Here is an 18,775-nt window from a genome sequence, read left to right as displayed (position 1 = left end):
AACTGCAACGCTGAGACAGATTTTGTGGTCGTCACTATGAGCCACTGTATACTTTATTTTTTCTGATGAGATTTATCTTTGGGTGTTACATCAAAAATCTTTATACAGGGTTTCATATAATTTATTTGTGGCGCTGACTTCTTCCTCTTCTTTTCCTTTTCCTCTTTTGATTCTTCTTGGGAAGTACATGAAGCTTTAGCAGTCTCTGGCAACATTGCATCTGACACTTCAACAAGCCCCTTTCTTTTTGATTTCAAGTTTCCTAATTCTCTTGTGTTCTCAGTTGACTTTCCTATATTGTCTACTGGTTTTCCGGTGTTGTCAAGTGTTTCTCCCACTTTCGTTGTACATGTAGCTGTGTTTGTAGCTGTGTTGTCCATTGGTTCTACTGTCTTCCTTGTTGGTTTTCCTGGTTGGTTCTCTCTTTGTTGCCCTTCTTTGTCCAGTTTCCTTGTCCTTTTCCTTTTTCTTGATTGCTGTTCATTGTTCTTCAATATTTCTGTGCCACTTATTGCTTCAGCTGCGTTGCATTCTGGTAATTCCTCAATCTCTGGTTGTTTCCCAGTTTCCTTTTTACATCCTTCATGATTTGCCGACACAGATTCTGTATCTACTGCATCTCTGTTTTTCTCCCGTGAAATTCTTGTTTGTGTGATTGATTTTTGTTTGTCTGTCATTTCCTTAATTGCGGGCAAATGTTCCTCATATGATTCTTCCTTGGTTGTGCTTTGGGTGTAATTACTAATTGTACTAGACAGTCTGTTATTCTCTTCGGCAGCATGTAGCCAAGGAACATACAGTGGAGGTGTTATTTGTGAGATAAACTGAACCAATTCATCAAATACTGTATGGACATCCATGCTCTAGAAAAGATAATGCACCTTGAATTCCATCATTAACACAAGTAATATTTGTCAACACTTGAAGAGAAATTTCGTATCTCTGCGCGGCCATGTAATATTCTATTTATTATAATTATAAACACCAATGAAATACTAAATAATTTCACGAAAGACATCAAAAGGAGCGTTTTAATATGTAACCATAGCAACAGTGATATTTTCACATGTGAAGATATGTTTTCGCGCGAAAGCTCACTTGGTATTTCATTGGTGTTTATGTAATAAATTTCATTATTTAAAAAACACTATGTCAGAAAGATGTGAATGCAATGATTATGATAACAAGATTGATAATGATCTTCGAGTGTCCCTTAAACACTGACCTTTTTGCTACAATACCCATATATGTAACTTACATTGTAAAAATAACCCTAATGCCAGCACCAACCTTGCAACTAGAAAAATATGGTAGTTTAACATCCACTCAAAAACCCCATTTAACCCATTGACTTCTGGGAGTGAGACCTAATAGATTTTTACTCTAGCGCCAGACAATTTTACTTGTCAAGGGGGGTGGTCCAGGGCGGTTCACTTCAGGTGTCAATGGATTAAAGGGGACATAGTTACGGAGTGGACCTACATGTTGTTAATGCATTCACTCCTGAAGCAGTCCTCATTGATGAGTAAAATTGTCTGGCATTAGAAAGAATAAAATCAACAAGTCTCACTCTCGGGAATTGAAAGGGTTACCCCTTTGACACCCAAACCCGGCCTACCTTAGTATATTGTACTCTAACATCAGAGTACTGTATTTTACTCTGTCTAACAACAGACGATTTTACTTGTCAACGGGGAACCCTCGGGAGTCAATGGGTTAATCACTCACTCAGAAAAAACTATGTCCCCATTAATCACTCACTGAAGCACATATTTGTTCTGGCTGGGAGGTATGATGTCCCCATTAATTTACCCTTTGACACCCAAACCGGGCTGAACTGGCCAGACTTAAAGCGCTGTTACACTGTGAAATGTTTTGTGCAACTTGTCTCGCAATGTTTTGGCGACACTGTGGCGGGACAAGTTGCAAGAAACATTTCACAGTGTGACATACCCGGCAACGGCCAAAATGAGACAAGAGACAAGTTGCAAGAGCCATTGCCTAAAGTAGAATTAGGTTCTACTTTTTGTGCAACTTGTCTCGCAACGATTTTGGCCGTTGCAGGGTATCGGTATGTCACACTGTGAAATGTTTCGTGCAACTTGTCCCGCCACAGTGTCGCCATAACATTGCGAGACAAGTTGCACAAAACATTTCACAGTGTAACAGCGCCTTTAGTATTTTACTCTGTTTAGTACCAGATGATTTTACTCATCAATGGGGATCCCCGGGGAGTCAATGGGTTACCAGTAAATAGTCTTTTAGTTGACCTACTACCAGTAAACAATTTTACTCGTCAATGGGGGGCAGATCAGGAATTCCCAGCTAAAACAAATATGTTTTTCAGTGAGTGATTAATGGGGGCATAGTTTTTTCTGAGTGAGTGATTAACCCATTGACTCCCGAGGGTTCCCTATTGACGAGTAAAATCGTCTGTTGTTAGACAGAGTAAAATACTCTGGCGTTAGAGTACAATATACTAAGGTAGGCCGGGTTTGGGTGTCAAAGGGTTAACAAGATACCGTTGTTAAGGACAGTGCCTACTATTGTTATTGCGCATAAGTTCTGCGCATCTTGAGATACTCGGATTTCCTATCAGTGATGCTTACTAATACAGGGATATTTTTGCGCGGTTTAAAACTGTCCGGAGAAAGTACATCTTAGTAAGTACTCTTGGTACCCAAAAAGAAAATTGGGGGTAATCATGCATTTTTGGGAGATAATTAAGTTTCAAATTGAGAAAGAACGTCATACATTGCTTTGTATTTTAAAGCTTTTTACAAATATTATTCATGAATTATCTTTGAAAAATGTGTGGTTACCTCCAATTTTCTTCCTGGATTTCAATAACACTTGTTAAGATCTACATTTCCTGCATAATCACACAACGGGGCAAAAATATTGTTAATTAGTAGGCACCGTCCTTAATGTGGGGTAATAGGTTAACTGTATGATTTAACAAAACAATTACCTTGAATCCAAATGCAGTGACCCTGCGCACTCCAAGTAATTCTGGAATTGCTGATGTGCACATACCATTCAGTGCACACACAGGAGTGCTCCGAGTGGCACATAGTACTCCAAGATGTTCCAACAATGAAAATGGTTGAATAGACTTATCAACCTGTAACATTTAGATATAAAATTTCCATGTTGGTAATCATGGTTACAGTGCATTTCACAAAACTTTTGACAGGCGATTTGCAAAGTTCGTTGTAAATTTCATAAGTTCGCTTCAAACTTGGGAATTTCAATACATAACTGTCAATCAAATGGCAAACTTTGAAACGAACTTGGGAATTTCAAGCCGAACTTCGTGGGAATGTGGGGAAGTAATTTCACCATTGCTCTCGGTAGTTGTTTTGAAATGAGTGCCTTCACCGTGCAAGGAAAGGCAATTCCAAGTTTTGTTCGGCAGAAAATTATTGAAAGCTGGTTAGAATGGAAAGGACCATCTCAAGTAGGACAGGAAATGAGAATTCCCAAAAAACCATTGCCAAAATTGTTGATATTTTCGTTCGCAAGGGGAATATCGAAGACAGCAAATGAAGAAATATCACTCGGTCAGCGCGTGCTGAATGATGTGAATAATTACATGGAGTGTTGCAAAACTACATGTACCACCCCAGCAATCCAAAACAAACTGGTAAAGAATAACGTTCCAATGTTTGCCCGAAATGTCTCGTCGCCTGCATGCAGCTGCAGCGTAACGCAAGATCTTGGTTTATCTTCTTTCAAGAAATTCAGCGTTATTCCACAGGAATCACTGACTCTTGAAAATGAAAATATACTTTACCATGCCAGTATTTAGCAGCTTGCACGGACAACGCATTTTTCTGATGAGTGTTCAGTGCTCATTCCCATGAAGTTCGGTGCGAAATTCCCAAGCTTGTTTCGAAGTTCGCCATTTGATTGACAGTTACATAATGAAATTCTCAAGTTCGAAGCAAACTTATGAAATTCACAACAAAGCAGTGCACCATAACTTCATTAAAACAACAGTTTTTATGATCATCTAAGGCCAAACACTACTGATTATAGAATGTGATGGCTGCAGTCCCTTTGTGAATTGTCACTCCATGCCGCCAAAGACTTCATTGAACAAAGTATGAAAGAGAAAAATCTCTCACCAGGTTGGGAATTGAATCCCACAATCGCTGGATTAGATCACCATTACCTATTATACATCTACCATACAAACAGTCAAATTTTCCTCTTTCCTTGGGAAAGTATGAAAGAGAATAAGCCAAGGTCTTCTCTTGGAACTGTGGATATGAAACTGATGCTGGTGATTAAAAGCATATGCCTAATTCTCTTTTATTAGTGATTTTACTGGGTAACTGTCCAACCCCACATGAATCTATCTCATGCCTCTAGTCTTGCTCTTTTTAACATGGATAGCACCAAGGGGTTAAAAACTCTTTACGGCACTGTATGCAAGACACATCAGAAAATGAAAGTATAAACTAAGAAAATAGTTCTGAGTGGAGATAAGAAGGATATAGAAGCGAGTATTCGAGTACTGTATCAATTTTGTTGACAGCAACAGAATGATGCTTTTTTGCACTGGATTAAAGCCTGAATTGCCACTGAGCTAGATTTTAAACTGTCAACAGTCTGTATCCAGATAAGATGTTTGTGTGACCACAGGGCATCTGAACAGGAAAATGTGGGGTTAGTATCATTGAATCTCTAACATTCTCCAGAGCTACTGGTAATCATGTTACAAGTACATACGATTGTAGGTGTCAGGTTGGATGTCCAGTTTTGCTGTGGACATGCAAGACCTTAAGAAACATTCTCACCAGCACTAATTTGAGAGTTCCCTGTTCCAATGCTCTGATAACTTGGTTAAGCCCAATAACCAGACTTGATCTTCGCTCCCTCTGCATTTCCTGTAATCTGGCTTTGGTTTCTTCAATGCTTTCCAGTGAATTTCTTGGCTTTCTCAGAAGCTCTTTGAACTGAAGAGGCCCCAGGGTTCTAAGGTATGATTATCTGGTTTCATAATTTGATTTATCATAAAATACTATTAAAAGGGACCTATATTTGGAGTGGATGTAGATGTTAAAGATTTATCATGCAAAATGCCAATTTGTCTGGATACTCTATTTGATACAAGGCATTTTTTAGAGAATGAACATTTACACGAGTACTGAATTCAGAGCTTTCACCAACATTTCAAGTCTTTTGGAAATAACAGCTTGACACCAATACAAATCACTGACTCTCAGTCTTTGAATCAAGCACAAAGAAAAAAGGATTATGGCTAAAAGGACAAAAAACTCACCTTAAAATTTCATCAGTAACCCTTTTATTACCAATCTTTAGTTCAGGCCTATAAGACAAACAGTAATGTTAATAGCCGCAGTGAAGCAATAATGAAAAACCAAAACAAGGCATAAGTTGGCAAGTTCTTCTTAAGGATGGTGCAACCTACATTTGAAACACTATGAAGAAGACATTCTATGCATCATGCAATAACACTATTTTTAGAGGTCTTTTGTTACAATTCCTTGAAAGGACTGCATGTACGTATAAGCATTCTGTTTGAGGCAGAAGACCAAAGGAGAAAGCCTATAGGTTGTACATTGTACCTATTATTATATCACTTGCTCCTATTAATTCCAAACTGTGCTCGGGATTTTGTGATTTCCTATACCGTACTTATGGTGCATTGATAAACCTTGATCTGTGACACTTGGATAACTGTACCTTACAGTAACATGCCAAATTTAGAGAATAACCTTGCTTTCCATAACAGAGGTCAGCTGTCGCAGGAGACAGGTGATAATCTTAGATTCCTGCAAGTGTTAACTGTTCTTACGCTGAGGCCCATGCACATTATGTGTAAGGAAGCCATACAATGACAATGCATTGAACAAAATTTGATGATAGGAGTAATACGCATTGCTTATGTATAGATTAATGCACCTCATTTTGTTAAAAGGAAACAACCACCAACTACCAAAGCAAAGTGGATCGGTTATCTAACTGTTGATTTTTTTTTCTCAAGGAGGTATGCATAAATTAGGGGGACACAAAAGCCGTGTTCACATTAGGCCTTGATTATGATTGAATTATAATCAAATTAAATTGGTAATGGGTTCACATAAACTAATTACAATCCCTGATTATAACTGGATTATCTTTACTTCAAACAACCCCCTTGAGGTTGTTTGAAGTAATTACAGTGCGTAATTGAACAGAATGGCGAACATGTGGTGATAAGAGCAGACAAAACTTCTAAACACTTTACAATTATGGAGCAAAGATTTGGATTTGTCTTCTTCTATTCTCAGAAGCTATCCTTGGTTCTCTTCTCTCCCCAAGCATGGTGATGATAATCGTGGCAGCCATGCGATATGGCACCATTAATTTTTGTCTCACACTGTGAGGTTACCCTGCCTATTGCATTTGAATTTTCACAGATGTGAACAGAACCATAATTGAATAAAATCGAATGGAGTATGATAGCCTGAATTATACTTCAGTTGATCATACAATGTTGGGTGTGAACACGGCTTTAGTGACAGTTCTCAAATCAACCCCATTACAAAACGACTTTGGTCCCAGAACCTGTTTTCTCCTACTCCCACAGGTCACTTTTGAAGCCAATCTGTTCACATTACAGTGGTTATCAGTCACATGTGCTCCCCAACCACATTTTTTCATTTTCAAATCTGAATTTGGGTGAACGTCAATCAAAAGTTTCCATGACGAATTCGACTGCTGCCAAGTGAAAGGGACTCTTGTCATGGAAACAATTGATTGACGTCCACCCAAATTCAGTTTCAAAGAGTTCACTACTTGCACAAATCCCATAATACACCTCTATTACCCCCCAAAACTTTTTGCATGACCATTGTTTGCAATTTCTCCTGGGACATGAAAATGTCCCAAGAGAAGTCGAAAACAATGCCTATGCAGATTTTTGGGGGGTAATAGAGGTGTATTATGGGATTGTGCAAGTAGTGAATGAAAAAAAAATTAGTTGAGAGGAGCGTGTGACTGGTAACTGCTGTAATATTGCCGGAAAACTATTATAAAAGGTTTAATTTTAGCCACATAAGACTCAAAAGAAGGTTTGTGTGTGTTTTGGCCTTCTTTGCGATGTCAGTTCAATAAAAACCTTTAAGATTAAGTTTAAGCTTACGAAACCATTTATCGGTTTAACCGGCTAGTTAAGGAGGCTAGTATGTTAAACGCTTACTTAAAATGCTACTATCAAGTACAATGGAACCTTACCAGTGTAACTTGTAGGGCGTGGAAAGAGCGTGCTTGGTAGAAGCTTGGGCAAATCGCCTCTTTCGAATCCCACCTTTGGTCACAGTCTTCGCAGGGGCCGCCATTTTTTAACTTGAGGCAAATGCAGTTATCTTCATGTAAGCCAAATGGAAAGTTCACTAGTATTTAGAGAGAGAAGACTAGGTAGGACTGCCAAGAAGAAAAACGTTGAAGTGGGACGAAATGGATCAACAATGCTCCAAAGAGATTGAAAAGGATTAAGAAGATGCTCAAAGGATCGATGACAAGATACACGGACTCTCATTTCTCGGCTTCCGTGACATCTGCTGCGGCAAATCAGGAACCGACAAAGGTGGATCAAATCAGCCAATCACGTTGCTGAATGTCAACCATTTACCTGTTCCGCTACAGTGATTGACTGTAGCGTTTAAGGAACTTTTTTGGAAACTTGGCATTTAAAAAATGCAATAAAAAAATGGGGTCACCGTGCTTGTTTACGCGTCAGCAGGCTCGTAAAATGGGGTATTTTTACTGTTTTCGCGTTAAAAATTCGAATCACCTTCACACAGAATTAAGTCTTGCTTACTTCAAAGACACAAAATTTTATTTTGAAAATAAAGCTTCTTTTATTTACATAAGCAGTAATGCTTCATTTACGCCGACTTTGATTCCCTGTTTGTTGGAATAGTGCACTTTTTGGGACAGTTCCGTGGTTAGCTTGAAGTCCTCGCCTTGGCCAAAATACACCCAGTACGGAACTGTTTTCCAAAAAAATTCATGTTCTACTATCAAACTTTTTTTCTTCTTCAAATATGTTATTTATTAGACTGTTCTTAGCAAATATGTGAAAAAAAAAATCGGGGGTCACCGTGCTCGTTTGAGAGAAAAGGAGCATTTATTTCGCTAGCGGGCTTAGTTTGCGGGAAATCTCTTACGTTTTGTACGCGCACGTGCTCATGTGCGCGCGCTAATGACGCGAAAATCGTGCGCAGTAGGGATGCGCAATGCAATACTAAGGAATTACCTTAATAAACGAAACCTTTGATTAAATTTGAACTTCATAATCAACATGTTTATGGTGTGTCCGACCTTTTGTGGTTTGTTGTTCTATGTTGTTGCTCAAAGCAGTTTGATATCGATATTGAAGTTCAATTTGTCCCTCCTCTTGCAGTTTGAAGGTCAATCTGCTGGCTCGATTGGGAAATAAGCCGATTGTTGTCGTTCTTTAAAGTAGGTATGTTCTTTTTTGGCCCATATTGTGGGCATTTGATTCGGTGACCGCTCGAAATCTTCAGATCTAGAAAAAAAGCAACCCTACTGACGTGCGGAAAATAGGGGGCAAATAATCACTTTTGACAAGATTGATTGTCTTAGAGGGTAGGGATAAATAAGACATGGAGAAATTGTTCATAGCCAAGGAGAAATATTGTAAAGAGATTGACATGGTGTAGTGTTTCAACGTTTTTAGCAGATTGATCAGAAGTTTTATGGAAAAAGAAGAAGTTATAGAAGTGCTATGCTGTGTCAACCACTGAGTGGCAGAGACCATTAAAATACTGCTTTTCCTGCACACGAGAGTTAAAGGGACAGTGTTTTACTTCATTTCCTGTTTTTAGGTAAGAAAATGGGTAAAAATCGAAATTAGTACTGACTTAAGCTCACATGTTCAACATTCCTGACAACCCACTGACGAGATATGAAATATATTTAGGACACAAAGAGTTATTTGTATTTAATATTTGGTGTCTTTCTGAATCCACTGTCTCCCAAACTTGAAAAGAACTGGCCAGTTTTTTCAAGTTTCAATCCATTTCCATCCTCTCCATCCTTGCCTACAACAACAAAAAATAGCTTCAGTTCACTTCAGTGGTCATTGGCAACGAAACTACAGCTTTATTTATGGTTTTTATTGATGGAAGGACGTCTTTTAGTGGTTTGAAGTTTGACGAAAATAGCGTGACGCTACTCCTTTAAATAACCGAAATATGACAGGAAGAGTGATTGCTTTTTCGATAGTTGAAGAACGCTGTGAACCTCACAACCGCGACTCGTTATTTGGCTTCTTAGTCCACATTCAGGGTTTTGCAGCCGTTTTTCGTGTCGGTCCCATTCTCCCTCTCCACAAATGGGACCCACACAAAAAAACGACTGCAAGGAGGCTACATTCAGGGCTACAAGAATTTGGCTACATGTAATTCAGGGCCCTGTCAACCAATAGCAGACAACCCAGGCCACTGTAGACGTTGTTACAATTTGGATTCTTTTACACGGGGTTTAGCAACCTCGTTTCCAGGGCTTTTTTCCAAAATGGCCTCGGAACCAGGCTGGTAGACCCTGTTTGCAAAGAAAAGATGAAGACCCAGACCAATACAAGGTGGTGTCGAATTTAAAATGTTTTAAAGTTTGTAAAGCGGAAATACTTTCGATTTTATAGTTGTTAGTCCACTAGAGGTGAAGCATTTGGATTTGCTGTCCACAACTACCGAAGTAGGTAGAGCAAATAGCCCACTTATCCCACCCTGTCGTGGATTGGGATTTACTTTGACGACTTCAGCAGAAAGATGAAGACCTATTCAACTGATTTAGAGGAGCACGTGTCTTCTCCTAAAGAATGTTTTGGGTTGGGTGTCAGTGTGATTTTCTAGAAATTCTCGAAAGTTTTTCTAGTACGAAAATCTATTGGTACTTCATTCCTTCTTCTCGTCTTATTGTGTTGCCTGTTGCTTTTAGGCCAGAAAGGACATTTGACCTTTCATTGATCTTTCTTTTATCCTTCGCACGCCTTAATTTGCGTAAATACACCATTTCAGTGTAGCAGGACAATCGAACCTAGTTCAGTGGCTTATCCCCCCATCCAATAGCTTTCGTCATTTACGATTTTTTTTTTTAGACCCAACTAATTCTCGTTTTGCGCTTAATACTAAAACCCGATATGGTGTTCCTTGTTTTTGGAAATATTTATCAATCTACGCAAAAAGGTTGATCCTATTTGTTTTTTATGGAACTAAATGGTAAATGGCCTTGATGCTTCGCGCCACGAAGGATTTCACTGCAGCTTTGGAAACATTTTATTTGAATTCAAATGTTCTAAGAGGGAATGCACATTATGTAATTAGTGGCAATAAGCTAAGCGGGGATATTTCAGTCAGTAATTGTTTTTATTGCTCTTCTAACTGAGAATGCCCATATCATCTCCCACCATTTCTGGCTTCTGTTGCCTGAATGCCACTTCGTCGTAGTTGATTCTCATTACACTTCTGAACTCGCCTTCGTTGCTGTTCCCGGCTTTTCTGGCTTTTTCCGAAGTTTCCAAGGAAGGATGTTCGTTTTTATGTTCCTGATTAGCCGGAAATACCATGTCAGACCCACCAACAAGAGGGTTTGACGGTTTTTTGTTAGAATCAATTATCTCTGAACTTGAACGGGGATCGGTGCTTGGGGAACCATTCAGTTTCTTTGACATGGATACCTTTCTTATACCGATACCTGCTGAATTCTGTATGATGGTCCCGACCCGGGTAGCCTTGTTCTGACGCAAAAAATCCAATTGGTTTTTCTGTGAGTTGATCGGCGACTGAGTCTCAAGTCTGCTTTCTAGATCGGGTTTAGCACTGTTTAAGTTCTTTTTGGACTCCCTTTCTTCTGCGGGATCGTTCTCCACAGCTTGGGTCAGCGAGACTTTATTTGGCGAAGGGGCTGATTTTGCTTCCGGCTCAGCCACGATTGAAAGCGTTTTTTCGTTGTTGATTTCATCAGATGCTTCTCTCTTAATACTTCCTTGTGTGTCTACCTCAAGAGAGTTACTCACTGCCTGACCAGTTCCCGTCTGGTCCAGGTTTACTGTGGAGTTCCCAGGGCTAATTCCCTCCGTTATCTCTGAAGCGGTTTCCTGTGTGGTGTGCATAGGGAAGCTGGCGTTGAAGGTCGGTAAGGAGCAATACAAAAGCCTAAACTTTATGGAAGATTTTAGGAACTCCAATGTTTTCTCTGGGTCGGTGAGCTGTACACTTTCAAGAAGGAGTTCTCGGAGTCCTTTCTCTTTTGCCGCTGGAGTGTGGTCATCTTCCAAGACTCCTGTGGAGTAAGAAAAATATTAGTTTGTGGCATTAAACAGGGGCACCCAACGATAATATAGTTCAAAACCACTTAAACACAGCATTGTTAAACGTATTTTAGTTTTTAAACTGTAGATATAGGCATATTTTACCCCCTAAAATTTTTTCATCTGTTCGGATTCCTTAGCTGAAAGTCTAGTGATCCGAAAATTATAGGGATGAAAACTTACCTTTTCGAAAATTGCAGGGAGAAAAAAGGCTCCCAAAAATTCTAGGTGACCTTTCTAGAGTGAAAATCCATTAAAAATGGGCAGTTATACCATGTTTTTAGATGTTCGAAAATCCTAGGACAGGCAGACAAGCAAGAAATGTTACAAATGTTCGGAAAATTCTAGATCTCAAAATCGTCTTCCGAACAGATATTTTCCGAAAAATGATGTTGGGTGCCCCTAATTAAACCAAGTCACACCTAATGGAACGAGCTCTGTTCAGCAAGATCATAGTTCAAGAGAAAGATGAACGAGTGATTAATTACTGGCCACCAAAAGAGTTCAACTTTTAACGAACCAATTAAAAAGCTTCAGTTGTTGCGCATATATGTAGTTCTCGGGAAAAATTCAAGTTTAAGTTTGAAATCATGTACAATTTTGGGACGGCATTAACATTAAAGATAACAGCAAGTAAAACTTTTGTTTTATACGATTTCTTTTATAGTTTTTAGCCTGGTATATGGATCATCTTGTGGCGTGACTTAACCCGCTGTAGGGCAGCGGGGAAAAGGTGAAAAAAGGTGGAGAAGGAACTTTTACTCAGGTGAACAGGACGAATAAGACTTCAATTCTCTTTCAAGCGGGAACATAGGGACAATGCTCGCATGATCTTTAATCCAAGGCGACGGGAAAGTTCCTGGGCAGCGGGTTATAGGGGCCGAATGCGAGTAGTACTTTTAGCACAAGGAAATTGCACACCGATTCGAAGCAAGGGATACCGTGAGTTGGTTTAAGCTTCTATTGTCACATTTCAGTTTTAGGCAATTTTAGCTTACCCTCAGGACCAGGCAGCTCATCGACCGTTGGAGGCGGGTAAGGGAACAGGCAGACTTTGAAATAAAGAAGGATTGATCTTCTCAAAACCCGGAGGACTTGTTCGTTCGTTAACTCTTGCGAGGCATCCTTCAGCAATTTCTGGACATCAACCGCTTCATCCGCAGTCATGCGTCTCTTCGCGTAATCTGGGAGATGATCAAGATAAAGAATGATGAAAAGCGAAAATAACTGAAGCAGCCGACGACGGCGATATGGCAAACAAACTGATCCATTTCAAACTTGCCACCAATCAATTTAGAAAGACAGTTATGTTTTAATGATTAAAAAGCCATACAAATTATCAAACTTTTAAAAAATTTGTATTGAACTGTCAAACAGGTTCCGATATCGCCTATTCGGAAAACCAGTTATCAGTTGGCGATTTTGGAATCGGCACTCAATATGAAAATGTTAACGCGGTGAAACTTAAGCGTAATTTAGCGAAACGCTGTTCCGGTTAGTTTTTGAGAGGCGTGTATACATGCAGCTTTGAACAATTGAAAATTACAAAAGGTCAGTTTGAAGTGGGAGTCAGCAGCCTACAAAAAATTGTTTCAACAGGTAATTTTGGACGCGTTTCGAGAACACGTTCTCGTGGATTGTAAAAGTAGTGATTGGTGCATAAACATTCTTATTTTCCTTGAGAAAGAAATTAAAGTAGTCAAGAAAACCATCCTTGCCAAATTGACCTTAGTTTGGCTATACTTATGGTAGTAAAACGCCCGAAACTCTTTGCAGTCTACGAGACTTTTGTTTGCAACATTTAAAACAGTAAGACGAATGATTTACTTACCGCTAACTTGATTACTTGTTGGCATGCAAGAACCTTGTTCAAACGCAACCAAAAAGAATAAAACAGTAGCAACAGGGATATAACTCCAGATAAAACCCATATTTTTTTTCGCTCTCCTAACTTCTCACACGGGGACTGCAGGGATGAACAAGCATCAAGGTGTGTGCTTGGCGCCTTTTTATACTTATTTCCCACGCAGCGATTTAATTGGGCATGCGTTCTTGATTACTTCATCGACGAAAAAGCGTGGATGTTTTTTCTTTTCATGAAATTGTTCGGCGCAAATGCGTGCGTTTCATAATCACGCATTTATATTGATGATGACAATAGTTTGTCTGCCAGAGTTGTTTGCAATGTTGTTATCACAGTATAACGATCGAAGAGTGCTGAATCCGGCACCACTTGAAACCTTTGTACGACCGTTGTAACGCCGGCTGTTGTTTAAAAACAGCGGTACTAGTGCGATCTCACTGAACAATCATCGGTATAAAGAAATCCCAGCGCGATGATAGCAATAGGACGTATTCAACCCACCTCCAGAGACACAAATAACAATCGAGAAATGTACGACTTCTGGTGGACGAACAAAAGAGGCTAATGAGAGATCTTTTGTTTTCGTCCACCAACATGGCGGCAATGACGTCACGTGAAACCGCCTATAACAAGACTTTTCTACGACTAAGGTTGTTTACCATTTACAAAAAATTTCCGGAAATTTTGGTTGGAATACGACTTTTTGGTTCATTCCACTGGAGAATTCCCGGGAGAAGCGGGACGTCTGAAAAGGCAGTCCTGTTTTCCCGTTGGAAACTATCCGTTGGAAATATTTGTTCCATTTACAACTTTTCAAAGGTCTCACCAGTTCCAGGCTATTCACGGCTATATTGTTAATTTTAGCGCTCAAAATCGCAATCGCCAGGCGGCGAACGGACTTGAATTAAAATGGAACACGTTTTTACCCGATGGAAATTTCCCGAAATTTTTTGTAAATGGTAAACAACCTAAATAAACGTGAAAAAAACCCTTGCCACGCTTTTTTCTCACGAACAGAATTATCAAAAACGCACGCCTTTTTACTGATTGGCCAATTAAATCACAAGAAAAATAAGTATAAAAAACGAGTTTAGAACAAACATCGAAGATATTTATCTGGTTAGTTCACGTGAGAAGTTGGAAGAAATGGGTTTTGGTTTCAGTGTTATCATCCTCGCTGCCGGTTCGTTTTTCCTGCTGGCATTTGAACAAGGTTCTTGTCTTCCCACCAATATTCAAATGAGTGGTAAGTTCAACAACATTTAATTCACTCTTTCAATGCAAGGATAGAATTTTAAAACCTCGACAACGATAACAGTTCAAGTTTTGACTTCCGTATATTGCTTTTGGAGGCAAATTGTTAAAAAAAGGAGAAATTATAAGTTCTTTAATGATGCAGTCTTTAATGATGCAATCATTTCTAAATGTCCCTTAGTAACCCATCTGCCTACTTGTCACCCAAATTTGAATTTGACTGTAAAATCTTGCCTTTTTAATTAGTGGCAGTTGTTTATCGTACTTCACAAGAGTTGATGTTATTTCATTTTGTAACTCTTGAGTTTTGTCCATTTTTGAAGTGTAATTTATAAAATTGGCTCAAACTTGGCTCAAACAAGTCGTGAAGCGAGTAGGTCGTTGTTAGAAAAGAACGATGTGCTGTGCGGCGTGCAATGTACACTACTATGCTAAATGCTGGTATTTTGATCACTCAATTACATTCCTGCTCATTTTTGTTTCAGATTACGCTAAAAAGCCATTGACCACAGAGGAAGCAGTCGATATTCTAAAATTGTTGAAGGCTGCCTTAGAAGAGTTAACAGACGAACAAGTCTTGCGCGTTTTGAAACGATCCATGCTTCTGTATTTCAAAGTCTGCCTCTTTCCTTACCCGCCTCCAAAGCTCGATGAGATGCCTGATCTTAAAGGTAATTTCAAACCAGCTAGAGCAGTGAATTGACGGCAGCGTCAAAGCTTACTCTCTCCCGTACCCTGGTGTCGCTTCGAACCTTTACCACACCCCTTCCCTCCCCCCCCCCCCCTCCATGCTGCGGTTTACATCATGCAAAGCACTTTTTATCTTTAAAACACAGGAGCCGTAAAAGATGAAAGCCCTTCACCGTTGCAAAAACGGAATCAGCTAAGAAAACTTCTACTTGAAAGCGTCAAATCGGTCAACCCACAAGAAACCTTGAATTTCCTAAAATCCTCCATAAAGTTTCGACTTAAGTATTGCAGTTCTCCAGGTCGCAACGAAACCTTTCCAATCCCAAGCCCAGAGAGAGCACCAAAACCCCCTCCAGTGGTGACTTCAACTGCTTCCGAGAAAGTAATAAACCAAACAGAAACGAAAAGGGCAGTTGATGTTCCAGAGCTGGAGGTAGAAAATGATGAGAGCAAAACAACAGAGGACCACGAGATTGAAAAAATGTTATCAATCCTGTCCGAACTAAGTGAGAAATCGGGTTCTTCGCGGGAAAAACCCTCCCGGGCGCAAGATGTCATCAACAACCCCGCGGGAAAACAAGCGACTGAAAACTACGACGATGTAGCCAAACCTGAGAGGGAAACCAGACTTCAAGAGCCTCGGTCGCCGATGAAAACGCCAAATAACACCTTTGCTTTTCCCCGTGGGAACAAGCCTTCTTGGGTGGGAATCGCGGTAAAGAATTCTGGAGGCATCCATCAGAGGAACCCTCCCCTGTCAAGAAAGCTTAACAGGGCCCCCACATTGAATACCAATCCCCAAGTGAATTTGCAGGACATTAGGTTAAAGACGTTGTCAAACACTCGAGTTAGAGTACCAAACTTGATCAATCTTGCAGCAAATAATTTTAGAAACCGCTCTATTTCGGGAAACGTTAATGGATCTCCCAACAAAAATTCCCAAGTAAATATGGAAAACGTTGGCTCTGAGAAAAAAATATCAAATCCCTTCGTTGATGGACCAAACCTGATTGTCCCAGCTGATACCGAACATAAAAACGAACACTCCGTCGTGGAAACTTCGGGTAAACTCGGAAACGCCGTTTTACAAGAGAACAGCAATAAAGGCGAGTTTAGCAGTGTGATGAGAATCGACTACAATGAGGAGGCACTCGACAAGAAGCCAGAGATGATCGGAGTTGATATGGGTCTTGTCGTATAGACAGGATGATCTCTCTCTTTAGTACAACAAGGACAGGATAACAAGAATCCGGTATTCTTACAAATACTGATTATGCCTGTAAAAAATGTCCAAGAGTGGTAGAAAAAATTAAAAACCTTCAATACAGTTGTGTTTTGCTCAGTTGGTGGCTCAGTTGGTTGAGCACCGGGCTGTCACGCGGGAGTTCGTGAGTTCAACTCCGGCCGGACCAACACTCAGGGTCTTTAAATAACTGAGGAGAAAGTGCTGCCTTTGTAATTACATCTGCAAATGGTTAAACTCTCTAGTCTTCTCGGATAAGGACGATAAGCCGGAGGTCCCGTCTCACAACCCTTCAATGTTCATAATCTTGTGGGACGTAAAAGAACCCGCCCACTTGTCGTAAAGAGTAGGGCATGTAGTTCCCGGTGTTGTGGTCTGGTCTTTCTGGTCTGGATAGGGTAGGGTGGAGCACCTCGCATAGGACCTCGAGTCCTGTTCGTGCTCCTTCCCTCTGGGCAGGGTTGCCCAGTAGAAGAGACAAACCAGATGTCTCATAAAACAAACAAACACAAACAAACAAACAAATATTAATCAAAACCGGTATCCAGACTATCATGCACAGTACGCCCTCTTTCTTTGAGTCTGGATCGAAGCATTGATTCGAGTGATAGGCGTAGGTTAGATTCACGGTATAAGGAAAGGATACTCTTTAAAAAAGATACAAATTTTCTGGGGTTGATGTCTCGTGTTTTAATATATGGCCGAGCAAGCATTTTTCACCGATAACAAAATAAGTGTCAATAAAAATCCTCCCGGAGAAGATTACAAAACCAACAGACTCTCGACCCACATATGAGACTACTTCGCTAATCGAAACCGAAGCAGATTGGTGGGGGCGAGCCCGGTTTTCACTACAATAACACTGCTCCCTGAAGTGTCCGACATTCGTTAAAAAGCTAAACAAGAGTAAAATTTTCTAACGATAGTAATGGCTTTAAGATGACGCAGTTCGCAAACTATTAGAATTTTGCAAAAGTTCTAAAGAAGCTTCCTTTGATGATAGACGTTGTGATAACGAGGCACCTACCGCCTAAAACAAAACAAAAAAAAATACTTATTAACGATAACTACGTAAAACTGTCCTTTCCGATGAAAATCCGAAACAGAAAACTATATAAGTAACTTGCGTCGGTATATTTTGCAGATGACAGTGGTAGCAAGAAACCAAGGCAAAAGGGATCGAGCTTCTTCTTTTTTTTTTTCTTGTTTAGCTTTGATCTTATTTCACATTCTACAACTGCATTTTCAGAAAATAATTTGTAAATTTTGGAGAATTGGCCCCCCAAAAGTTATTCCTGGGCTTTTACGGATTATTCGCGAGCTGTGATTGACCAGCTAAGCAAAGCTTGGTCTACAATAACGTCTAAAGCCTCCCGCATTTTTGGCTTGGCTTTTTCACTGCTGGAACTGAAGGTTAAACTAGGTTAGTAAGATGTATCCAAGAGGACTTATTGCACCCGAAATCCCCCTGAACGTTTCATGACTGTTGCTTCACGAAAAGGGGCTTTTGGCTCACTTGGAGGATTAATGGAGGGGTACTTACCATTTAAACGGAAAACCCGGAAATACCGGTTGGAATATCAAATCGTACACACCATCCATTTAGAACTTTTCAGAAATAATGATGCATTGGCACAATTAATGTCTTAATTCTGTCCTTTTTGGGCTTTCTGTTAATACCAGTAAATTTTGTACGTTATCCAGCTTTCATTACGACAAGCTGCATCATTTAATACTTTTAAAACCTACAATTTCCACCTGGATGGTTCGTGCAAATAGTAAGCGCCCCCCAGATTTCCTCTGTTTGACCTACCCTATCCCACTGTGTAAAGACCACTACAACCAGAATTTTTTAGAGTGGTTTTCAATAGAGTGTCGTAAAAAATATACCAAAGTAATTCGACCAATCACAGCAGGTGCAAACAGGGCAATGAACCAATCCAATTCGTACCAATTCCATGTAACTTGCTCAAAGCGCGGGAATAATCACGCGTGTAAGTAATTGGTTTTGGTTTTCCCTCTCATTGATTGATAAACTGGCGCGAGACTAAGTCATTTTGAAAACTGCTCTAATCAATGGTAAACAGATTTGCTAAAGAAATTTAGCATCATGTTTGCGGCAATCGGTGAACATCAGGCTGAAATTTGCACTTTGTTTATTAAAATAAAATAAAAACCTGTTTGATAAGAGTGGTTTTCATTTGAGTGTTGTAAAACAAATACCAAAGTAATTCGACCAATGACATAAGGTGCGAACAGCGCATGAACCAATCCAAATTCGTAGCAATGCCGTGCCAATCGAGTGTCGTAAAACCAAAACCAAAGTAATTAGTTTGACCAATCAAAAGGGACGGAGACAATCCAGTTAACCAAT

The 18,775-nt window shown here is 39.9% G+C and overlaps 3 protein-coding genes across 4 annotated transcripts; 1 reads left to right on the top strand and 2 right to left on the bottom strand.

The window, feature by feature from the left end:
* Positions 1 to 20: 20 nt before the first annotated feature.
* LOC137982637 (ribonuclease P protein subunit p38-like) lies at positions 21 to 7,401 on the bottom strand. Of its 2 annotated transcripts, XM_068829763.1 has the most exons (5): positions 7,249 to 7,401; positions 5,291 to 5,338; positions 4,806 to 4,983; positions 2,972 to 3,124; positions 21 to 863 (listed from the first exon to the last, which is right to left on the bottom strand). In XM_068829763.1, exons 1-5 carry the CDS (start codon positions 7,350 to 7,352, stop codon positions 54 to 56), a joined length of 1,293 nt encoding a protein of 430 aa, XP_068685864.1. In that variant the 5' UTR covers positions 7,353 to 7,401; the 3' UTR covers positions 21 to 53. The 2 variants fall into 2 exon arrangements, with proteins under 2 accessions (XP_068685864.1, XP_068685865.1); XM_068829764.1 differs by lacking the exon at positions 7,249 to 7,401 and having other exon boundaries at positions 4,806 to 4,998; positions 5,291 to 5,337.
* Positions 7,402 to 10,390: 2,989 nt separating this feature from the next.
* LOC137983324 (uncharacterized) lies at positions 10,391 to 13,470 on the bottom strand. The gene is made up of 3 exons (XM_068830528.1): positions 13,182 to 13,470; positions 12,349 to 12,534; positions 10,391 to 11,322 (listed from the first exon to the last, which is right to left on the bottom strand). The coding sequence occupies exons 1-3, from the start codon at positions 13,279 to 13,281 to the stop codon at positions 10,418 to 10,420; spliced, it is 1,191 nt and encodes a 396-aa protein (XP_068686629.1). The 5' UTR covers positions 13,282 to 13,470; the 3' UTR covers positions 10,391 to 10,417.
* A 732-nt stretch (positions 13,471 to 14,202) lies between these two features.
* LOC137983146 (uncharacterized) lies at positions 14,203 to 16,425 on the top strand. The gene is made up of 3 exons (XM_068830324.1): positions 14,203 to 14,460; positions 14,954 to 15,139; positions 15,305 to 16,425. Exons 1-3 carry the CDS (start codon positions 14,361 to 14,363, stop codon positions 16,357 to 16,359), a joined length of 1,341 nt encoding a protein of 446 aa, XP_068686425.1. The 5' UTR covers positions 14,203 to 14,360; the 3' UTR covers positions 16,360 to 16,425.
* The last annotated feature ends 2,350 nt before the right edge of the window (positions 16,426 to 18,775 follow it).

Source organism: Montipora foliosa, chromosome 13 (genome assembly GCF_036669935.1).
Source record: "Montipora foliosa isolate CH-2021 chromosome 13, ASM3666993v2, whole genome shotgun sequence".
Taxonomy (NCBI): domain Eukaryota; kingdom Metazoa; phylum Cnidaria; class Anthozoa; order Scleractinia; family Acroporidae; genus Montipora; species Montipora foliosa.
This window is presented reverse-complemented; position numbering and strand designations above follow the sequence as displayed.